Source organism: Chiloscyllium plagiosum, unplaced genomic scaffold (genome assembly GCF_037043375.1).
Source record: "Chiloscyllium plagiosum isolate Xiang-an unplaced genomic scaffold, Cpla_swu_hap1 HiC_scaffold_9, whole genome shotgun sequence".
Taxonomy (NCBI): domain Eukaryota; kingdom Metazoa; phylum Chordata; class Chondrichthyes; order Orectolobiformes; family Hemiscylliidae; genus Chiloscyllium; species Chiloscyllium plagiosum.
This window is the reverse complement of record NW_028270147.1, coordinates 35,993,743-36,018,243: the sequence shown is the minus strand read 5'-3', so window position 1 is coordinate 36,018,243 and position 24,501 is coordinate 35,993,743. Positions and strand designations below refer to the sequence as shown.

The following is a 24,501-nucleotide window of genomic DNA, read 5'->3' as shown; positions in this document are numbered from 1 at the left end:
TTTGAGTGCCTTCATCCAGAATCTGTTCTGTTGCAAAAGGCCAGTGTAACACGCGTATTTTGTCATCAAAAGGTGCCATAATTGTAACATCTGAAATTGCTTGGGCAATTCCAAAGCAAGTAAAATTTTTATTTGAGTAATTATGCATGACTAAGGGATCCAGCTAGGAGAATGGATTAGCTATTTGGGCAGTTCAGCTGAAACAAAGTACTTTTGATCCAATTGTTTACAAACAGCAATTTATCAGTTTATCAAAACAACAACTGAATCCTTTTTAGAAAACTGCTCATAACGTTGTTTTAACTTAGAGGGCTACAATCTTAATCAAACATTGTACAATTCTACTTTGTATGTTTTCAATGAATTATACTGGTTTTGGTTGGTCACTTAAGTTACATCCTTGCATTTCTGGCAATGCTTCTCCTGTGGACCAACATCATGCTGATGTAAAAATATTTTTACAATGTGCCCTTGGGATATTCAGTAATTTGTATACATTACAAATTAAAGCAAACACAAAGCTGTAAACAGAATTTGTTTATTGAGATAAATACAGACAAGCTGCATGAACCTTATAAAACTGCTCTATAAGTATTCAGGATGAGCAACAGGTTGAGATTTCATGGGCTTCTTAAGGGATAGCTATTTTTACATTTACTGGATATACCCGACTCTGTTTGACCGAGACTGAATAAATTATAACATGGTTTGGTAATATGCTAAACAGCAAATATAGAAATTTTACTGACTCATTCATTTCCATACATTAAATATTGAAAAGTAAAAATTGTATGAACGCTGACAAGTTTAACACTAAGCATCGGTATCATGTTCAGAAATTGCTGGAGGAACTCTGACAGCATCGGTGGAGTAAGCACATTTAACATTTTGAGTCCAGTGACCCTTTTTCAGTTCCTTCAGAAAAGGGTCGTTGGATTTGAAACGTTAACTCTCCTTTCTGTCCACAGATGCAGACAGACCAGATGAGTTTCTCCAGCGTTTTGTTTTTGTTTTAGATTTTCAACATCTGCAGTTGTCCGTTTTATCATTATCCGATTTTTCAAGTTTAAATAGCAGTACAGTCTTAGTGTTCAAATCGATTGTCATAGATAAGGTTCACAGATACTTGGCTGGCTCTGGCAATAGAAAAGTTTTACAACGATACTGTCATAACTGTATTGTTATAAAGAGGGCAAATCCCTCCACCCTCCCCCTATTCATTTGACATATGGATATGGAGCAGGACTACTCATAGAGGATTCTGTTGTTTTTGGGTGATTTCACTTGGGGTCATGAGGTTACATTTTGTCACTACTCCCAATAACTTTGCTTTCCATTGATTCCTACAAATTTCAATGTAATATAATTTTCTTGGTCTATTTTCTCTCTTTCTCTTGGCAACCTTAACTGGCTGAAGGAAGTCAGATTTCTGAATCTCTGGGCTTTACCAATGCTGAATGGCATACAAAAAGACCATTAAAAAATTATCTTTCTCTTCATGCATGCTGTTTCCTTTGGTATAATCTTTTCCATGAACAGATGCAAAATATTTCCCAATTCCTGTTGATAAATCATTATGGTCACACAATGATTTTGCATTCATGAGAAAAAAATTATAAATCAGAGAACACAACTTCAAACTAGGAAAATCTGCCACATATAACCAAAAGCTTAGCTATTAGTGCACAGCATTCCAATTTTTACTTTACAATATTTGGATAATTTGAAATTCTTTTAAAAGGTTTTCATACAATTGTTTTAAAGGAAAATGTCAGGCAGCTATCATTCTCGCTGATCTTAATTAGGTGCTGTATGAATTGGAGTCACTAAAACATATATTAACAGGCATTTTTGACATACCAAGAAAAAAATGCCATTTGTAAATGTCCAAAAAATGCCTATTATAAGCCTCCAATATTGACCAACATATTAGATGACAGACAAAGCAGCACAGTCAATTCAAACCCAATGCCCATTCCTAGTCAGCACTTAATATGCCTTGTGATGACCTGTGGATGATATTCCGTATCTGATGATGTCCAGGTAAAAAGCAACTAGTGGTTCCAGATCACGGGCAAGATTAAATCTCCATCAAGCGATCATTGCCTACTATCACTTCATTCACATGTTTTGCTGCAAGAAAAAAGGGGAAGAAATTCTGAATATGAGGAAAGTTTAAAGTACAGTCAGTTCTCCTATAACACGATGGTTGCGTTCTTGTTCAACCTTGTGCATTGAAAAATTGCGCTTTAGAAACAGCGCTTAAAGTGTATCACATTACAACCAACACACATTTTAAAAGTTCGTGCTTTAGAAACAGTGACCCCAAGTCGTCAGTCGCGTTACAGAGAATTAGCATTGACAAAATGTGTGTTATAGCAGAACGACCTGTGGGAAGAATTTTATGCAATAACATTAACTGTTAGTAATAAATCTTTTACATATCGCACCTCTACTGTTCATAGCTCAAGATATTGTATAATAACACACTTTTAATGCGAGGTTTTGTGAAATCAACGTCTTAGGCAGTTAGATGATGACTGGCAGTTTACCGTAAAGCTTTGTTTAAATTTTAAACCAGACAGGTGACAAGAAATGAACCAAAGAATGGTGGTCATCTATTCTGTTGAGTTGATATAGATGCAGGTATGGTTGTGCTCCTTCTATCTGCAAAGAACAAGGTCCTGTATATATTAATATATATATCTTCTACTATGGGCATATGTGCCATACAATAAGCCTGATTGACAGACAATATTAAATCAGCATAAATCTTGATGTGGAAATGCCAGTGTTGGACTGGGTGGACAAAGTCAGAAGTCATACGACACCATGTTATAGTCCAACAGCTTTATTTGAAATCACAAGCTTTTGGTATGCTGCTCCTTTGTCAGGTGAAGTGTAATTCTTTGCATACTCAGGATTATTTAGGGGGCATTTGTTTAAACTGAAAAATCACATCTAATGCATCGATTTTTTTCTCTATAGCAATGCCCCTCCCAATCAGAATCTATTTACCAACCAATCAACTCTCTTCTCTCATACAGTGTAAGTGTTGCTTTCCCTTTACATCAGCATTTTATGTGATGAAAGCTAGACAAAAATTGGAGACAAAATGTGTACTTATTCAGCAAAAATCAAGTTCTGCCAACCAAATGACGATTTAAAATTACTCATTTCTTTTTCAAGGGAGAACCATAGAATCCCTACAATGTCAAAGCAGGTCATGTGGCCCATTGAGTCCACACTGACCCTTCGACAAGCATCCCACCCAGACTCATCGCTCTACCTCTGTAATCTTGGCTGACCTACCTAACCAACACATCCTTGGACAATATGGGCAATTTAGCACAGCCAATCCACCTATCTTGCACATCTTCGGACTGTGGGAGGAAATTGAAGCACCCGGAGGAAGCCCACGCAGAACTGGGAGAATGTGCAAACTCCACCCAGTCAACCGAGGCTTGAATTCACCACGGGGGCCTGTGAGGCAGTAGTGCTAACCAATGAGCCACAAAAGCATTAATCAAGAATCCATGAAATTTATCTGACTGTGAGCTCATCTTAATGGGGCATTCCTATTATCGGCCTTTTAAACGTAAGAGTATTCCTGCCATGCCAACCTATTATACTTGATCAACTTTAATAACGTAAAGTGTTTCTCGATAGATCATGAGTCAGGTAACAATTTATAAATTCTGCTTGGGAACCTTGCAGCCTCCAAGACTTAATATTGTGCTCAATAGTTTTAGAACCTGAACACCTTCTTCTGTGTACTTTACCCAGACCCACATCCCAGACCTTGTCATGACATGGGCTGCTTCAGCACAGGCAAAAGTGTGGACTGCAGATGCTGGAGATCAGAGTCAAGATTAGCATCTGAGGAACAGGAAAATCGAGCTTTCAGCACAGCCAACCTATTTTCAATTACTTATCGTACCACTATCAGCTTTTCTTTCTCCTTGGCAAATCATCATTCATCCTAACTGTCATTCTCTCTCTCTGGTCACCAACTCTGCCTATCTGCTCACCATCCCACCCCACATCACAGATAGCATATACAGTACATCAGCTTTTCCTAACTATTAGTTCTGAAGGAGGGTCATTGGGCTTTCCACAAACGCTGCCAGATCTGCAATTGAGTTTTTGTGACAATTTACAACTTCTGAGTTTTAAGATGAAAATGGTGTTACTGTGAATTAAGCATTAAGATCAACGAGAATGGGAGAAACTTATAAATAATTCAAATCTCATCGATTTGGTGAACGACATTAATTAAGATTTTTCTAGGTTAAACAGTGCAAGAACTTTTAGTGTTATCACATTATGTACAGGTCTAAGTCTTGTTTTTATTGCAAACTAATTTTAATGTAATTACAGCGATCTTCAGTATCAAGTTAAGGTATGTTATTGAATTTATTCCAAAGCACTGACTAATTTTGTTAGTCTCCAGAGACAAGTATTTCCTGAATTTACAGATTTTAGAACAATAAACATTGTCGTTACAGACTGAACAATTACAGTATACACCTATATAAAATTTACCTGTGCAGATCTGCTTCTTCATTACCTTATGAAATATTGTAAATCATTAATAAGAAAGGCACTAATTTACAAGAATATTCCCTTGTAAAAGTCACTAAGTCAGCCTGAAATCCTGTTGCTTGACTCTGTAGTGGATAAAGGCCTTGTAAGCTTTTGCCAGAATGGACACTGTTCCTGGCAGATGTTAAGCTCATCTTGCGATGGATCGTGCTGGCTCAGGACAATGACCCTTTTGTATGAAATTCAAATGTCAGGACAACAGAGAGCTTAGTGTAAAGCTAACTTCCCCTTACTTTGGGTAGGGAGGAAGAGAAATCTGTTTGCAAACTCAAGAGTAAATTGCTGCTGCCTGTGATAGCTTTTAGTGTAAAAGGTTAGATCCCAGGCCAGGACCACCAAGAAGCTCATTTCCTCAGGACCAAGGGTTGCAGGTTGGCTTACATGATTAAACATACAATTTTTGTGTATACAGTACAAAAGGATGATTAAAATATTGTGAGAAATAAAATGATCATTTATCTAAGTTTTTCAATCAGAAAAACTGACCAATAGATTCATTCAATATTACTTTCTGCAAAATAATTTAATAATAAAATATTGTATCAGTGACGTACTGTACCTTGTATATTTTCAGTTTTGAAAAGGAAACTTTTGCATTACTGTTAATCTATCTTCACCATAATATAAACAATTTCTGACCAAAGAACAAAGGGAACCTGTACCCACGTTTCTGTCCACTGTTGCTGTGCAATCATCCACATGAGACTGTGACGTGGTTCGACAGACACTCAAAGCTACTTTCTCTCACATTCCATTTGAAAGAATCATATTCTATAGAAGTTCTTTTCATAAATTTTTTGGACAATTACAAACTTGATGATTTTTGCACTTTTTTCTATTTGCTCTCCTTTTCCAAAGACAAGGAGGGGAGAACTGAGTTCCAAAAGTGAAGCCTTGAATGGCAATACACAAACTTAACATCAATTCTCTGACAGAAGGTAGCATTGCAAGTCGCTACCCACACAGAATTCTTTACTGAGATTAGTCCATTTATGAGGCTGGTCCAGTCAATTTCTAGTCAATGGTAAGTGATTAATTTCTCGCTAATTGGAAATGGCCATTGCTCCTTGTCACTTAACAGTCTGAGTCTCGCTGAACACAGTCATGGACCTGTTGGATTATCTGTGGAGTTGCAAATTGAACTGAACACAAACAGTGAACATCCTTATGTTTGAGTTATAATGGAGCAAAGATGAGTGATGAAGCAGCTATAGACACTGGGCCTAGGACATTGCCCTGAGAAAGTTCTGCAATGTCCTGGGATGATTAGCCTCCAACAACAAAGAAACAAATTCTGTTCTGCCTGGTGTGACCACTCTATTTAAGGAGGGATGTAAATGCACTGCAAGCAGTTCAGAGGTGGTTTACCAGACGTAAAACTAGAAATAAATGGGCTGTCTCATGAGGAAATGGATTAGACTTGTATCTGCTGGAGCTTCAAAGAACAACAAGTGACTTGACTGAGAGACAACATTCTCTCCACATCTACCTTGTGAGGTTTATAACAGTTCAATCAAGTTACTTTTAACTCTTTTAAATTCCAGCGAATACGAGCTTCTTGTTAATATGTTTGGTTTGAGACCAGTCAATGGAGAGCTCCTCTCTCTCCCACCATCCTGATTTCCACTGATTGTAACTATATATTGTCATAGTGCAATCACCATGAGCTGCCTGGGCAAATTGCACTGGCGTCCCCTACCCAGCTGATCAGTGAGAGCAGCATCACAGATCATGCTGCTTCTTCTGTACCATGTTTTAATTTAAAAGGCACATCAAATCCAGAAATGTTACTGACGAAAACACAAAAGTCAATCACTATTTTTAACCCTAGCAACCTACCCCTTGGTTCTTTAGACCCTGGCATCTCTGCAACCATCATAGCTATTAGTCCTTGGTTAGAAGGCTGGCAGTAACAATTGTACAATCTCACCCAATCATTAATTATTTTAAAACTTGAAACTTAGGCATTTAATATTCATTTGCTAATATCACGCAAGCAATTACATGGGATATTTGGAAGTCTGTTAAAAAGTATCCATACCCTTTCTGAAGTAATGATGGAATCTGATTCCAACAGGCAGGTTCTCACACTGTGGTACCAGGGAGCCTTCAGCAGACTTTTATATCCATCTGGATAGAAGCTGAGAGGAGAGTCATCCAGACTCGGGAACTCATGCACCTGCTGCTCAGGTCCTACATGGTAACGGTTGCAAGTTTGGAAGGTGTTGTTGAAGGAGCTTGGTGAGTTGCTGCAGAGTATCTTGTACATGGTACACACTGCTGTCACTGTGCATTGATGGTCATGGATGAAGTGTCAATCAAGCAGGCTTGCTGTATCCTGGATGGTGTCAAGCATTTTGAGTGTTGATGGAGCTGCATCATACTCCTGACTTTTGCTTTGTTGATAGGTGTCAGGATTTAGGAGTTAGTAGGCAAATTATTTACTACAGAATTCTCAGTGTGATCTCCTCTTATAGCCACAGTATTTAAATGGCTGGTTCAGTTGGGTTTCTAGTTAATGGTAACCATTGGGAAGTTAATAGTGAGAATTCAGCAATGGTTATTGCCTGGCATGTCAGTGGCAAGTCACATTGTCACACTGCTGCCTCACAGCGCCAGGGCCCAGGTTCGATTCCCACCTCAGGTGACTGGCTGTTTGGAGTTTGCACATTCTCCTCGTATCTATGTGGGTTTCCTCCCACAGTCCAAAAATGCGCAGGTCAGGTGAATTGGCCATGCTAAATTGCCAATAGTGTTAGGTACATGAGTCAGGGGTAATTATAGGGTAGGGGAATGGGTCTGGGTGGGTTATTCTTTGAAAAGTTGGTGTGGGGTTGTTGGGCAAAGGGCCTGTTTCCATACTGTAGGGAATCTAATCTAATCTACCCATGTCTTGCTGCAAATTCATGATGCAATCGGTCAATACCATACTTATAATGCAGAGGAGGTCATTGGTGAAGCTGCCTTTTCATAGTAGTTTCTGAAGCTGCATTGTTGTATGCCATTCATATAAAACAATATAAAAGTTCTTAAAAGGGGTAAAGGAGTAGCAAAGAAAATAATAATGTCTACTAATGTAGAAGAGCTTTAGGTAATTTCCATTAGAAAGGTATCAACACATCACTGGTGGGGTTGATTGTAAGGAATTTTGGAGGGCGTCATCCTACTTCTGCCACTTTTTCATCTCAGTTTTCCTCAGCAGATGATGACAGCTGTTACTGCTCTGCTCCTTCAATTTCTATAATCAGAACGCTGTGCAATATGTAACACACAAGAATGATATAGTCAGCATATTGTCATCATTCCCATAACTACTTAGGCAGCAGAAACTGTGCCTTCTGTGTATCTAATGATTACCCTATTGGTCAAAGGACCTCTCTTCTGATGCCATGGAAGACTCTTTGGATATACCGGAGGGGCAGTCTTTGCTGTACAATAAACAGCAGAGTGTTGGCATTCATAAAAGGTTGATGCATTGGTTGATCTTGGAGAATACAGCTTTGGTGACTTGCTTGTGGAAACTGCATATGTACCTGGAAAGAGCCAAATATGTTGAGGGTTGTATGACTTTGACAGCCACAGGCATAAAGATGATTACCTCAGACAACAGCCAACAGGAAACTATAGAGACTAGCTTACTCGGAGGAGTGCAGTTTTAATAATGCACTATGCTTCAAGATGCCCAGAAAACTTGCTCTTAGCCAAAAGACATTTTGTTGCCTTCCAAAACTAATCTTCCAGGGTATCAAAGCTCCTAATAATATTACTTGTCTAACTCCATTCCAAGTTATAAAACACAAATGATGCTCACAATAAGCGCTATGTGCTTATTCAGGGTAGATTAAGTGAAAAAAGTCAGAAACCTATACTCATAGAGTCACAGAGAAGTACAGCATGGAAACAGACCCTTCGGTCCAACCCGTCCATGCCGACCAGATATCCCAACCCAATCTAATCCCACCTGCCAGCACCAGGCCCATATCCCTCCAAAACCTTCCTATTCATATATCCATCCAAATGCCTTTTAAATGTTGCAATTGTACCAGACTCCACCACTTCCTTTGACAGCTCATTCCATACACGTACCACCCTCTGTGTGAGAACGTTGCCCCTTAGGTCTCTTTTATATCTTTCCCCTCTCACCCTAAACCTATGCCCTCTAGTTCTGGACACCCCCATCCCAGGGAAAAGACTTTGTCTATTTATCCTATCCATGCTCCTCATGGTTTTGTAAACCTCTATAAGGTCACCCCTCAGCCTCCGAGGCTCCAGGGAAAACAGCCCCAGCCTGTTCAGCCTCTCCCTATAGCTCAAATCCTCTAGCCCTGGCAACATCCTTGTAAATCTCTTCTGAACCTTTTCAAGTTTCACAAATTCTTTCCGATAGGAAGGAGACTAGAATTGCACGCCATATTCCATCAGCGGACTAACCAATGTCCTGTACAGCAGCAACATGACCTCCCAACTCCTGTACTCAATACTCTGACCAATAAAAGAAAGCATACCAAATGCCTTCTTCACTATCCTATCTACCTGCGACTTCACTTTCAAGGAGCTATGAACCTGCACTCCAAGGTCTCTTTGTTCAGCAACATTCCTTAGGACATTACCATTAAGTGTATAAGTCCTGCTAAGATTTGCTTTCCAAAAATGCAGCACCTGACATTTATCTGAATTAAACTCCATCTGCCACTTCTCAGCCCATTGGCCCATCTGGTCCAGATCCTCTTGTAATCTGAGATAACCTTCTTCGCTGTCCACTACACCTCCAAGTTTAGTGTCATCTGCAAACTTACTAACTGTACCTCTTATGCTCATATCCAAATCATTTATATAAATGACAAAATGTAGAGGACCCAGCATTGATCCTTGTGGCACTCCACTGGTCACAGGCCTCCAGTCTGAAAAACAACCCTCCACCACCACCCTCTCTCTTCTACCTTTGAGCCAGTTCTGTATCCAAGTGACTAGTTCTCCCTGTATTCTGTGAGATCTAATCTTGCTAATCAGTCTCCCATGGGGAACCTTGTCGAACACCTTACTGAAGTCCATATAGCTCACCTCAACTGCTCTGCCCTCATCAATTCTCTTTGCTCCTTCTTCAAAAAACTCAATCAAGTTTGTGCGACATGATTTCCCACGCACAAAGCCATGTTGACTATCCCTAATCAGTCCTTGCCTTTCCAAATACATGTACATCCTGTCCCTCAGGATTCCCTCCAACAACTTGCCCACCACTGACATCAGGCTCACTGGTCTACAGTTCCCTGGCTTGTCCTTATCACTGTTCTTAAACAGTGGAACCACGTTAGCCGACCTCCAGGCTTCCGGCTCCTCACCTGTAACTATTGATGATACAAATATCTCAGCAAGAGGCCCAGCAATCACTTCTCTAGCTTCCCACAGAGTTCTAGGGTACATCTGATCAGGTCCTGGGGATTTATCCATCTTTATGCGTTTCAAGACATCCAGCACTTCCTCCTCTGTAATATGCACTCCTCAAGCTAAAAAGCTAATTGTGTATATATATAAAGCACTTTGCCACTCATCCAGTGGCTTTCAGAAGCAAATTTCACGATATTTTACTTAGTAGGTTGAATGCTAATGAGTCTGCAATTTTGTGTTAAAAATGTCAAGGTCCTAAGTAACCTCATAGTACCTCAATTGATATGCATTTTAAATATTTCAAACTACCACCTTGACTTCAAATAGCAGTTTTACTTTATCATGGTTTTTATAGCATGTCTATTGCTTGGGGTGGGGGGGAGCTCCAATCCTTGGAATCATTGTCTCAGACTTTTACTCAGATTGCTCTCAGAGTAGATTCCTGTAAATGTGCAAAATGCATTTCCTAACTGGGAATTCTGCCATTCCAAGTTTTGCTCACCTTTTTTCATCAAGGTAAAAAACCTTCACGCTTTTGCTTTCAAATTTTAATCTCATTGTCATTATTGCTGTGATGCTCTGAGGTGCTAAAATGCATTGTCTGCTGGAAAAGGAGCTATATGAAAATACTTTGTCTCACACTCGGTTGGATCTGCACTTTTTCTAGGGAAAAAAGAATTGTAAAATGTTGCTATCCAGTACAGAGTTTTAGTCTAAAAGACGTTACGATGTTTGAATAATGTGTGTCACTTTCAGTCATTAGTAAAGAACCAACGAGCACCGTAATTGGACTGCTGGATTCTTGATTCCAGTTATTTAAGGAATTCTCTTCTCTCATTCCATCCCTCAAAAAGCAAAGTGCTACTCAGAATGAAGATAATATATTGTCTCAGCAGTTCCCACAAGCCTAGGTCACACAGACACATTTGAAGAACAAAAATGGTTGACCTACTGAAGTTCCAATATTAAATTGGTCCCAATGTTTTATTTTATTACTTCTGGAGGCAAAATTATACAGATTTTTATTTTTTAAAGACGTTTCTAGCTGATTATATCTAGGATTATATCTAGGATTATTCAATTTGTTCAACAGCTTGTGGAAGTCCACTACCACCTTCTCAAGGACAATTAGAGATAGGTGAAAGAATGTTAGGCTTGCCAGTGACACCTGCATGAACAGACTTAGGCTAACTGATCTGTGGAATGAACAGTTTTATCTGACTAATGCTCGCAGGCCTTTTAAGTCAACACCAACACTACTTACTCAGGCTCTTGAATTATTTTCTGATTGATCTGAAATTTTAATAAATTCTTCATAAATAATCATCTAAATAAACACATCATGCTTCATGAAGATTTAACTTGCCATAAACAGGAGAGCATACTCAAAGATTTTCCATATTTAAAAAAAGATACTAGTCAAGGCAACTGAAAGACAGAGAAACACACTAGAGAGAAGTTTTATTGTTCTCTGGGCTTGCAGAAGAATGTGGTAATGGCATTGCTGCCAGCTGTCATATGTATTTACTGTAAACCAAATGTTTCATTGTTTAATGAAAAAGTTAAATGCCCTGAAAACATTTTATCCTGCAATGTTTAAAATAATAAAGGATGTTTAAAACAATAAAGCTCAGAATACTGTCTTTAAATTGTAATTATTTGTATAATAAAATTCAACACATTTTCAATTAAACTAAACAGTGTTTATGCATTGGTAATGTCTTTTCCAACATAGTAGACTATGGGGTAAACATGTAATAAAATAATTCAACATTTTAATTGCACTATTAAGCATTCAGCAAAGAGATACATATTTGACAGCTGGCAAGATGCCAAGTCCCATTCTTTGGCAACCAGATGTGGGAAAGAAAGCAATATCAAAACATGTAGTACTCTATTTAAATTAAAGAAACAAAGACTGATTGCCTGATCTCAGTGAGGGCTGTTAGCAGATGCTCAATGAAGCCAAGTCAAATCCTTATAGAATGGAGAAAGGAAAGAACAAGCTGTGGCTCATCCAAAGAGATGCACCAGCAGAGTCAGGAGAATTCCTTGCTCCGCCAACTCAACCTTTAAAAATGGCAGCCTGCACTTTTAATTTTTGGCCCAGGACTGCATCCTGGATTAGGAGTCAGGTCAGGTGACTCCAAAGAGGCTAAGAGGCTGTCTGATTCCCAAGGAAGGATGGGAAGGATGTTCAGAGTTTAAAAATAGTTTTAAAACAGAAAACATTTCTCCTGCTCTTACCCCTTCACTCTCTATCCATATCCCATGCTAACCTAGACTCCTGCACCCACCCTTCATAGCCCCTCATACACCTTGGGCAATCTTATGCCCATTTACGAACTCCAATGGTCCTTGATGCTTATTGTGCCACCCTATGCCTCTCTCTCATGGTCATGCACATCCATATGCCCTAAATCTTTGCCATGGTCCTTTATAGCTCCCAACACAGGATCAATTTACATATCTCATCCACCACACTTTTCCCTTTGTTCTCCATGCCAACTCATCTCTTCGATTACGCAGCATTAAGTCAGAGATACTATAAAGAAAATAAAGTGACTAGTCTATTGGTGATATCACTCTTGAGAAAAGCACATTCTCTCAGAAACAAAAACAAAAATCCCATAGTGACGCTGCAAGAAAAAATCCTTTATGAAAACAAACACTTCACATAAGTGGCCAATACCTTAAGCTCTAGTCTTAAAATGTCAAATATTTCCACTCAATAAACAGGAGGAGTTCTCCATCATTTGGCATTTTCATTTGAAATATCCCTACGCTAACTTAGTGCCTACTTCCACCCATCATCTTTTCCCCTTCATCTATCATGCCAACTCACTGATTTTCCTAGCTAAGTGCAGTTCCAACACTCAAAAAGCTCAATAACATCCAGGACAAAGCTTGATTAGTTTCCCAATTATATGTTCATGACTCAGTTCCTCCACCGCTGACATACTGTGACAGTATTATATATCATTGACAAGATGCACTGCAACAACTAATCAAGATTCCTTTGATAGAACTTTCCAAACAATTATTACCACCCAGAAGTACAACAGCAGCAAATATATGGGAACACCACCATGTGCAAGTACTCCTCCAAGCCACAGAATTCTGACTTGAAATCATATTACCACTGATTTATTGTCACTGTGTAAGAATCTTGGAACTTGCTTCCTAACAGGAAGCGTGTACCTACATTGCAGTACCTCGGGGTAGTAGAGCACCACCAGCCTCTCAGGGGCAATTACGAATGGGCAATAAATGCTGGCTTAGCCGATTCAGGGTGTTGCCTGGTATGGAGGGAAGGTCTTATAAGGAAAAGCTGAGGGACTTCAGGCTGTTTTTGTTAGAGAGAAGAAGATTAAGAGGTGACTTAATAGAGAAAAACAAGATGATCAGAGGATTAGATAGGGTGGACAGTGAGAGTCTTTTCCCTTCGATGGTGATGGCTAGCATGAGGGGATATAGCTTTAAATTGAGAGGTGATAGATATAGGGCAGATATCAGAGGTAGGTTCTTTACTCAGTGAGTAGTAAGGGCATGGAATGCCCTGCCTGCAAAAGTAGTAGACTCGCCAACTTCAAGAGCATTTAAATGGTGATTGGATAAACATATGGATGATAATGGAATAGTGTAGGTTAGATAGGCTTCAGATTGGTTTCACAGGTCGGCACAACACCGAGGGCCAAAGGGCCTGTACTGCACTGTAATGTTCTATGATGCCCATATCAATTGAATGAATAAACAATCCAAAAGTGTCCAAGCAGATAGAAGAACAAGTGTAATTCTGTTACTTAAATTTCTATATTGCAGACCATATTCTTTTGAGAAAATGACTTTTTTTGTTCATTCACAGATAGCTAGATTCTTGAATAGCTACAGTTCATGTGATTTAGATATATCTACAGTGATGTTAAGGAAGGAGCTCTAGCATATAGACCGAGTGTAAGTGAAGAAACAGTTGTCTAGTTCTAACTCAGGACGGTATGTGGCTTGGAGGGGACTTACAGGTAGAGCTGTTTCCAGGCATCTGCTGTCCTCATCCTTCTGGGTGGTAAAGATTGTGCGTCCAGAAGATGCTGTCAGAGGAGCTTTGATGCGTTGTTACAGTGCATCGTGTAGATGCTACATACTGCTGCTGCTTTGTGCTGGTGGTGGGGGGAGTGAATGCTTAAGGTATTAAATGGGGTGCCAATAAAGCAGGTTGCTGTGTCTTGGATGGTGTTTACTTGGAGTTGCAGCCATCCAGACAAGTTCAGATTATTCCATCATACTTCTGACTTGTGCCATTTAAATGGTTGGAAAAATCTGAGGATCAAGGAGGTGAGTAACCTCTTGCTCAATTCCAGCATATTTGCCAAGACCACTCTCCTACACAAAGGATCTTGATATTGAATCTTATTTGCTGTATTATATGGTAATTAGGAGGGAATGAAAAATGTGTTGCTGGAAAAGCATAGCAGGTCAGGCAGCATCCAAGGAGCAGGAGAATCGACGTTTCGGGCATAAGCCTTTCTTCAGGAATGATTCCTGAAGGGCTTATGCCCGAAACGTCGATTCTCCTGCTCTTTGGATGCTGCCTGACCTGCTGCGCTTTTCCAGCAACACATTTTTCAGCTCTGATCTGCAGTCCTCACTTTCTCCTAATTAGGAGGGAATGCATATTTTTAAAAATGCACATATGCATACATTTTTAAGTCTTAAAGGCATGCAATCTACACAATGCTTTATTAGACAGGGGACGAAACGTTTGCAACAAAAACTTCCAGCTCGGCGAACAGAACCACAGCAACAATGCTTTATTTTCTAGTGTAACAAATTTAATTATTAACCTTTTTTTTAAACTTAAGGAGTATGCTAATTCAATGCAACTGGTTTCAGTAAGAGTCAACAGTTGCCTTCACCTTACATGAAATTAAATGCTATTAAGAGTTGAGAGAAATATTCACCAAAGCAGCATTTAGAATTGTAAGGAAAGTGGCTCAAAAGACTTGACAATATGTTCTGAATCTCCATAACCGAAATTCTGGAAAACTCAATCATCCCAAATCTAGAAACAGATCATCTAGCTACAATTTTATGGAAAGGTAGGGATGGGAGAGAAAGCAGTAGCTAAAATATTTTATGAAATTAGTTTTATAAGTAGGGCTTTATTACAGAAGCTCAATATATTTTCTGCTCATGGATGACAACGAACGCTAATAGAATTGCTTACATTTAGCTTCCACACACAGTGTACTTCCGACCAGACAATCCTTGACATCAGCCCCTTTTTCAATAACTGCTCCGGTGCAAATGACACTACCCTGTATGCAGCACCTGCAAAATGAAAGAATGTTTAAAAAAATCACCTTATTTTGATGGCATATGTGTTTACATACAATCATAACTCCTCTCAAAAATATCTGAAGAAATGCTGAGCAGAAGCCATCAAAGACTACAGGCTCTGACAATATCCTAGCGGTAATACTGAAGACTTGTACTCCAGAACCAGTCATACCCTTGGCGGAGCTGTTCCAGTGCAGCCACAACACAGACATTTATCCAACAATATGGAAAATTGCCCAGGCACGTTTGGTCTACAAACTAAAGGCAGCAATTTCAATTACCATCCAATGGTCAACTTGGGATCATCGATACAGTAATAGAACATGTCATCAAAAGCAACAGCTTGTTTACAATGCAGATTTTGAGTTTCTGCCAGGGTCACACAACTCCAGATGACATTACAGCCATGGTCTAAACATGGGTGGCAGAGCTCAAGTCAAGGATAGACTTGTGAGGTAACTGATCTCGACAGAGTGTGGCATCAAGCGGCCCTCACAAAACTGAAATCGAAAGGAAGCGTGGGTAAAAGTTCCACTGGTTGGAGTCTCACTGAGATCAAAAGAAGACGGTTGTGGTTGTTGTGGGCCAAAGGCATAATTCAGGAGTGTGCTAGAATAATCTCCACTTGGCTGAATGAGTGCAACTCCAACAACAGTCAAGAAGCTTGACACCATTCAGGACAAAGTAACTCATTTTGATCTTGAGCATTCAGTCTCCTCGTAGCAGCAGTATGTCCCATCTGCAAGACACAATGCATATGTTCTCCAAAGCCCCTAGACAGCACTAGCTCACCCAGATTCTTCCAACTGCATCGTCTTAATCCATGATCACTACCAATTCAAAGGACAAGGAAACACTATCACCTTTACGTTTCCTTGCATATCACACATAATCCTAACTTGGAATGATGTCACTGATTCTTCAATGCCACTAAATACAAAACCTGGAACCTCCTTCCTAAAATACTTCAGATGTACCTATGCATGATGGGCAACAGTAGTTCAAGGTGGCGGATCACTGCTAATTGAGTAATTAGGTTTGGGAAACAAATGCTTTTCTAAAAAAAGGGAAACATATGCTCAAAATTAACAATCAAACTTCCCCATCTACTATAACTTAACCCTATCCCCACACCTCTCTGTACTTCATTTTAGATTTCATACTTATGCAATGTTCAATCCAAACATAAATCTATTTTTCCTTCAGACACGAGCATGACATATATATACAAAATATTTTATGTGAACTTAGATTTCACACTTTTTAACACTTTGACAGAATTCAAGAATTAGGACTCAAAGGTTCATATGCTTCCTTTCTTTACACACGTTGCTTGATCTGCTGGGTATTTCCAGCATTTTTGTTTGCTTTTATTTTGCCCATGTTGAATTATTCAACATAAAAGTTTCGCTATAAAACAGTTCCATGCATCATTAGTTCATTGTGAGTAATTTATAAACTTTCATATTTGTCACACTGAATAAAATGCAGATGAAGCATATATACAGTTTAATGATGCCTTAAAAACCTTGGATTAAAAAGTAATTATTTCAATCCCTAGCCTGTACTATGAAACACAGATGGGTGCATCTTTAATATGTTCAAAGGGAGTCTCTCAGTTCTTGTTAGTGTAATGCATTTTTAAAACATCCTTTGCTTCTATGCATCAACCTTGATTGCAACAATTCTGATAAAAGGGTCACTTACCTGACACTGGAATTCTGTAACTGGTATTTGTGAACTTAAAATTACCCACAATTTGGCATAGGATTGCAAACTCACTCAACAATTTTCATTCATATAGCACCTCTAAGTCACATGGTGCATCAAAGGCATGACAGAAAGAAATTGACATTGTATCAAAGAACAATTGGATGATTCTGGCAAATATTTGAGGAGATATTCCAGCAAATACAGAATAGATACATTCCAACAAGTAAGGACATTTCTAAGAGATAGACACACTATTGTGGTTAACTAAAAAAGTCAAAGACAGCATCAAATTTAAAGAAAAGACAAATAATTGTGCAAAGGTAGATGCAGGTCAGAAGATTTGACAGAATACAAAAAAACAGCAAAGATTTACTAAGTCCTATTGAAAATAACTCTGGGGAACTAGTAGTGAAGGATGAAGAGGTGGCAGACAAATTTAATAAATATTTTGCATCAATCTTCACTAGTGAGGATACAAGTAAAATCCTGGAAATGGCTGCACATCAGAAATTGAAAGGGAAAAAGAACATTAACAAAAATGACAAATACTAGGAAAGTAATACCGAGTAGATTGTTGGAACTGCGAGTCTCCCAATCCTGATGGATTTCATCCAATGGTTTTAAAATAAGCATTCTGTGAGATAGTTGATACATTGGTTTTAATTTTCCAACACTCATTTGATTTGGGGTTTGATTCCTTTAGATTGGAAAATAGCTACTGTAACTCCTTTATTCAGAAAGAGAGGCAGGAACCAGGAAACTACAGGGTAGTTAGCTTAACATCTGTCAAAGGGAAAATGTTAGAAGTAATTATTAAAGACATGATAACAGGACACTTGGATAAGTTCAAGACAATTAGGTAGAACCAGCAAGGTTTTGTCAAAGGGATATCATGTTTATCTAATTTATTTTAAAGAAGGAACTTGCACTGTGGATAATGGGGAACCAATGGATATACTCTACCTCGATTCCCAGAAGGCATTTGATAATGTACCACATCAAAAGTTATCACAGAAATTACAAGCTCATTGTACCGATGGCGTGATGAAGTGACCACAGGCCCTAACTGGACATTCTAAACTGACCCACAACTGGAGAAATTTGGCCCAACAGATAATTGGCTCAGCAAAATTAAACAGGAAACCAGCAGCTATTGGCTGCAAAGAAGTTTGGAAACCAAGGTAAAACATTTCACAAAGTTTCAGGGGAACCAATTACAATCAGCCGAGGGTTGGTATTGGAGAAGCTTTGATCAGACTTCAAGCCAGTGGCCGAGAACATAGACTTTACACCTCCCGGCATGGCAACAGTGAAGGGTGTTGGTGCAACCCCATTGGATACTTTGAATTTAGCTCATGACCTCATTAGCCAAAGGCAACAGAACATTCAGGAAGGTCTGGGGACAGGGAGGAGTAAAAACAGATACCTGGAAACCAACGCTTCAGCAAAGATTCACAGCAAAGACTTCCAACAAACTTTTGGTGGAAGACCATGCAGTGACCCAAGAGAAGATCTGCCCAGACCTGAGAGACAAACCTTTGTGGAAAAGTGAAGCCCTATGTTGGAAAAGAAAGAGCTTCCAACAGCCCAGCTCAAACATGTGGATCATTTTATGTAATATTCTTTCTCAGACAGATAGGAAATTTGGGAAACACTCACTGCATGTTCTTAAAAAGGAACATTTTGTTCATAAAACCGAGCTGAATGCAAACCAAATTCTGTGACCCTTTGTCCGTTAACCATCAAGAGTGCTTATGTATAAGTGTTTTTAACACACAAACTGGATGAAGCGTCCAAAGCACAGACAACAAGGCTAACATACTGATATGGATAATAGAAGACTGGCTGGCTAATAGAAAGCTGACAATAGATGGGTCTTTTTCAGACAGCAGGATCTCACAAATGGTGTCTCATACAGGGGTTAGTGCTGCTACCTCAACTCTTTACAATTATGTGATTTGATGAACAGACCGAAGGCATAGTAGCTAAATTTGCTAATGACACAAATATAGGTAGAAATGTGAGTTATGAAGATGACATAAGGAGTCTATAAAGGTATATAGAAAAGTGAGTGGGCAAATGGAGTAATACATTGGGAAATGTGAAGTTAATCATTTTGGCAGAAAGAATAAAGAAGTATTATAACATTTATGAAAAAATAAATAGCAAGCATTACCTAAATGGTGAGGTGTGGCAGAGTTGTGAGATGCAGAGAGATCTGAGTATCCTAGTGCATCATCGCAAAGGTCGAGAGTGTAGTGCGGGAAAGCACAGCAGGTCAGACACAAAAGCCCTTCATCAGGAATGAGGCAGAATCAGGAATCAGCATCATTCCCGATGAAGGGCTTATGCCTGAAATGTTGATTCTCCTGCTCCTTTGATGCTGCCTACCTGCTGTGCTTTTCCAGCACCACACACCTGATTCTGTTCTCTAGCATCTGCAGTTCTGACTTTCTCCCATGATCGCAGAGGTACCTGAGTGCAGGTAGACCAAGTAATCAAGAAAACTATAAAAATATTCTGAGCAAGGGTCATCCGGACCCAAAATGTTAACTTTGATTTCTCTTCACAGATGCTGCCAGATATGCTGAGCTTTCCGGCAACTTCTGTTTTTGTTTCTGGTTTACAGCATCTGCAGTTCTTTTGATTTTTATAAAAATGTTATGTTCTATTGTGAGGAGAATTGAATGCAGGACTAGGGAGGTTAGGCTTCAGCTTTACAGCATCTGGAGGACTGTGAACTGTACTGGTTGTTGTACTTACTGAAGGATATTAATGAGTTGGAAGAAGATCAGAGAAGGTTTACTAGATTAATATCTGAAATCAGTAGATCACCTTATGGGGAAAGGAGAGATAAGCTAGCCTTGTATCCTTTGGAGTTTAGAAGAGGTTATTTAATTAATGCATTTAGATCCTGAGGGGATTTGACTGGATAGACATGAAAAGGCATTTCCTCTTGTAAGAGAATCTAGAACTAGGAGTCATAGTTTAAAAATAAGGGTTTGCCCATTTAAGACAGAAATGAAGAACTTTTCTCTTCAGGGTTGACAGCATTTGAAATTTCCTTCCTTAAAAGGCAGTGGATGAAGAATCTTTAATATTTTTAAAGCAGAGGTGGATAGATTCTTGACTACCAGTGGGATGAAAGATTATGAGGCCTATGCAGGAATGTACAGATGAAATGAAACACAGATCAGCCACGATCTTAGTGAATGGCTCAGACAGCTAGTGGCTTACTCTTGTTCTTTGTTTGTATGTTTGTATTAATACCTTTAAACAAGTCTCTCAAAGAGGGAAAAAGATAAGATATGACAAGATTTATTAACGGAATTCCAGACTTTGGGATGTAGCTGAGAGAAGAAATTGAGAGATGCAGAAGAAACCAGAGTTGGGGAGTGCAAAGTTCTCGGAGGATTGTCAGATTGGAGGAGATTACAGATATGAAAAGAAAGTGAGAAATGCAGAAGAGCATCTGGGGGACAACACCAGACATGCAAGAAAATCAGATGCCAACCTGGTGAAATGCAATGCAAGACTACATGCACACCATACAGCTGAACAGAAATCTGGAGGTGATTGATGCTACACCCAATATTCAGGTCAAAAATGCACATGTAGTCATAAATAGTGTGGACAACTAAACAATGGAGGAGGAGGTTCCATGAACATTTTCATTCTCAATGATGTGCAAAATGCAAGGCTGAGATTTTTGTATACATTGAGTCAAAGTACCACTGAATGAATCTTCTCAGTTTCCTCTTGAAGTTCCACCATCACAGACATTTAATTTCATTTCAGGCGACATCAAGAGGCATGGAGTGCATTGAACAGTGCAACTCAATGCAGACATCAACAACATTCAGGTCTGAATATCAAAGCAGATTGCAAGACATTTCACAAATACATAAATAGGAGAGTCAGGGTCTTTTGCAGTACAGTTTAGTGTCCCTAGCTCTGAGCCAGAATGCTTGGGTTCAAGTCCCATCTGCTCCACAGGGTCATAACAACTGTGGCTCACCTTTGTCCCAATGTCTTGCCTTTCCAGCAGGTGAAAACAGTGGCTACTTTTCAACAGCCTCCATTTGCCTCAACTTGAGGGTAATTGGGAGCACAGACCGTGGTTGTGGGGGAGGGGGGATGATGATGATGATGATGATAGTCAATGCCACCCCACACCATAATTCCCCATCTCTATTTTTAAGGCTGTAAAGCCTTGGCCTGTAACAACTTGCAGCTCTGAGAAGTACCTTGCCTCTGATTAGTTGGCAATTTGAGACAGGCTGGGTGCGACTTCATGTGTGTGACTGGCATTTGATCTGGCAGCCTCTTAAAAGATGCCTGCCCTCACATAAAGCAAAGAAATTCTGACCTTTATGTCTATCTTCATCATGGAAGACACAAATTACATTCCTGAAAGGGAGAGTAACTTAAAGGGCTAATAAAAGGGAGGAACTTAAAGTAAAGTAATTATTATCAGAGAAAATAGTAATGGAGAAAATTAAGGGCTTAAATTTCTCAATTCCTTAGGTCAAAATGGCCAACATCTTAGGATTCTGAAAGAGGTAGCTGCACAGATGGTGAATGGTCTAATTATGATTTTTATTACAAAGAAAGTATGCCATTTAACTTTTTCATTTTCTGCTTATCGGGATAGACATAAAAATGCTAAATTTTGATGGAGCAACAATTTATACTGCATGAGGAAAAGGCATTTTTTTGGTTTGACAAATCTGCACTGATTGGTGGGGCAATTGCCTCTCTCTGGCAATGTTTTAACCAATCAGCAATGTTTTCTCCTGCAGTATAAATAGCTTCCATTCAAATTTGGCATTCTTACACCTGTCCCGGTGAGTGCAAGGCAAAAAGTTCCAACAGCATATTTCAGGTTTCAGTAATATTCAGGCTCTGCTCTAACAACTTGGTAGACCCAAGCACCTGTTTGGTTACAATTTTCCAAAATTCTCTAGATTGTAGAGTGGATTCAAGTGGATTGGAAGCTATCAAAAGTGATAGTGCTATTTAAAAAGAGAGAAAAGTGCAGCCCAGTTAGTCTGACACCAATCATTGGGGAAGTGCTGGGAATCTTAACAATGTATTTTTAAAAAAGTGTGATCACATAACGTGAACCTCATTTTACAAAAAGCAAAATCACATTTGACAAATTTAGAATTTTTTTGGGGAATGTAACTAATGGAATAGATAAAAGGTAATCTAGCCAATGGAATATATTTGAACTTTCAAAACCATCTGATAAGATGCCATGCACAAGGTAAGGAATTAGGAATGGACAATAAAGGAAAAATACTATGGAGGCTGGATATCTGGGAAAAAAAGGGAATGCTGAAAAAACAGCATCTGTGGAGAGAGAATTAGAGTTAACATTTCGAGTCGAGTATGACAATTCTTTAGAACTGGAATAGGCAAATATTGCTGGTTTAATCAAGGGACAGAGGGCCTGTGAATTAATTAGAAAAAAATCACATGAAAGTGGGGGTAATATATTAGCAAGCATAAGCAATATATTAACAGGCAGGAAGCAAAGACTGAGGAAAAATGGTGCATTTCCACGTTGTCAGTCTGTGACTAGTGCAACGTCATAAGGATCAATGCAGATGTGATCTTCATTAATGATGAAATGGCTGAGGACAATAAATCAATATTTACTGATGATACAAAGCTATATTGGAATACAAGTTGTGAGGACACAGAAAAGGTAAGGACAGGGTACTTCAATTATTTAAAAGCTTAATCTTGCATCGATTGTAGAAGAGTTTGGTTAGATTGTAGGGTGTGCAGTTTCAGTCTCCTCATCTGAGGAAAGCTAACATTGCCATGCAGGGAATGCAACAAAGGTTCACCAAACTAGTCCCCAGCATGGCATGACTGTCCTATGAAGAGAGAGATTATGTAAATTGGAGTTGTATTCTTAAGAGTTTCGAGAAATTAGGTGATATTTCATTGAAAACTACAACATTTTTGAAGGGATAGACAGGGTAAATGCAAGCAAGATTTTCCACTGGTGGGAGAATCGAAAACTGGGAAGACAATTTAAAATAAGGGAAATCCTAATTAGGTCCAAGATGGGTAAAAATTATTTTACTGAGAGAGTGTGAACCTTTGGAATTGTCTATACAGACAACTGTGGAGGCTCAGTCTTTGAGTTATCGTTAAGGCCAAGACTGACAGATTATGATTACCAACGGTGTACAGGGTTATAGGATGGGGTGAGTAAAAGGCATTGAAGTTTTCCATCAGCTGTGATTGCACTGAATGGTGGGATAGGCTTGACAGGCTGAATGGCCTATTCCTGTCCTTATTCAGCTGTGTTACATGAGTGGGCAATAAGGTGGCATTTTGAAAAACATTTTTCATATGATGTTGACATTATTGGCAAGCCAAGAACCTGTTGCCCAATGATTTGTTGAGTTGAGTGGCTTGCTTGGACATTTCAGAGGGCAGCTAAAGACAACCACAACGCGGTGGGTCTGGAGGTAGGAACATCAAATTTCCTTCTTTGAAGGACATTAGAAACCAGATGGATTTTTATTACAACTAACAATGGTTGCATGGTCACCATTACTGAGACTAACTTTCAATTCCAGATGTATTAACTAAATTTAAGCTCCACCAGCTGCAATTGTGGAATGCAAATCACTGTCCCAACAGCATTAACATAGGCTGCTGGATTATTTGCCCAATGACATTATCACGACAACACCGCCTGCCCTTTTTAAGCATATAAAGTATAAGTGGAATATATATGTACTTTGGGTGGTAAGATTTAAAAATATATTGCTTTTCTAAAAGGTTGAAAAATATTGACAATCAGAAGAACTTGGGTGTACTCACAGAATAAACACAAATAGTTAGCAGGCAGGTATAGTGAGCATGAGGAAGAGAAATGACATGTTGGTCATTATTGCAAGGGAACTGAAATATAAGAATGAGTCTTGCTACAACCGTGCAGCACCTCAAGTAATCAGCACATAAAAACAGAAAGTACTTGAAAAACTCAACTGGTCTGGGAGCACCTGTGAACAGAGAAACAGAGTTAATGTCGAGTCCAGTATGACTCTTCTCCTTTGTGTTCTGCAGAAGAGGAGTCATTGTGGACTCGTGACATTAACTCGTTATTTTTTATGCCAGCAGTAATCTATAACATTTTAAGGGTTGGCGCTGGTGGTAAAATAACACAAATCATAAAATGGCACTTGAAGATCCCAATGCCATCTGAGTTTTCTACCTAATCAACACATGCTTATAAAATTAATTTCTACAATACTTAATTTTGCTTTTGGCAGCTGATACTGAGTTAAAGTTATAGAATCTAGTGCTGGTTTTCAGTAAATAATTCATTAAATTATAAACAAAATCATCTACACGAAGAAATGCTAACTTTATTTATTTTGTCTTAGTTCCAGGCAGTCTGATCAGCTCTTTACTGCAACAACAGCTGATGAA

The 24,501-nt window shown here is 39.0% G+C and overlaps 1 protein-coding gene across 1 annotated transcript in view; it reads right to left on the bottom strand.

The window, feature by feature from the left end:
* Positions 1 to 528: 528 nt before the first annotated feature.
* eif2b3 (eukaryotic translation initiation factor 2B, subunit 3 gamma) overlaps positions 529 to 24,501 on the bottom strand; it is a 142,682-nt gene continuing 118,709 nt past the window's right edge. The window contains exons 11-12 of the mRNA XM_043699051.2: positions 15,215 to 15,318; positions 529 to 2,133 (exon numbers count right to left, since the gene is read on the bottom strand). Of these exons, the coding sequence (XP_043554986.2) occupies positions 2,081 to 2,133; positions 15,215 to 15,318 (157 nt within the window). The 3' untranslated portion in view covers positions 529 to 2,080. The remainder of the gene's footprint in view (positions 2,134 to 15,214; positions 15,319 to 24,501) is intronic.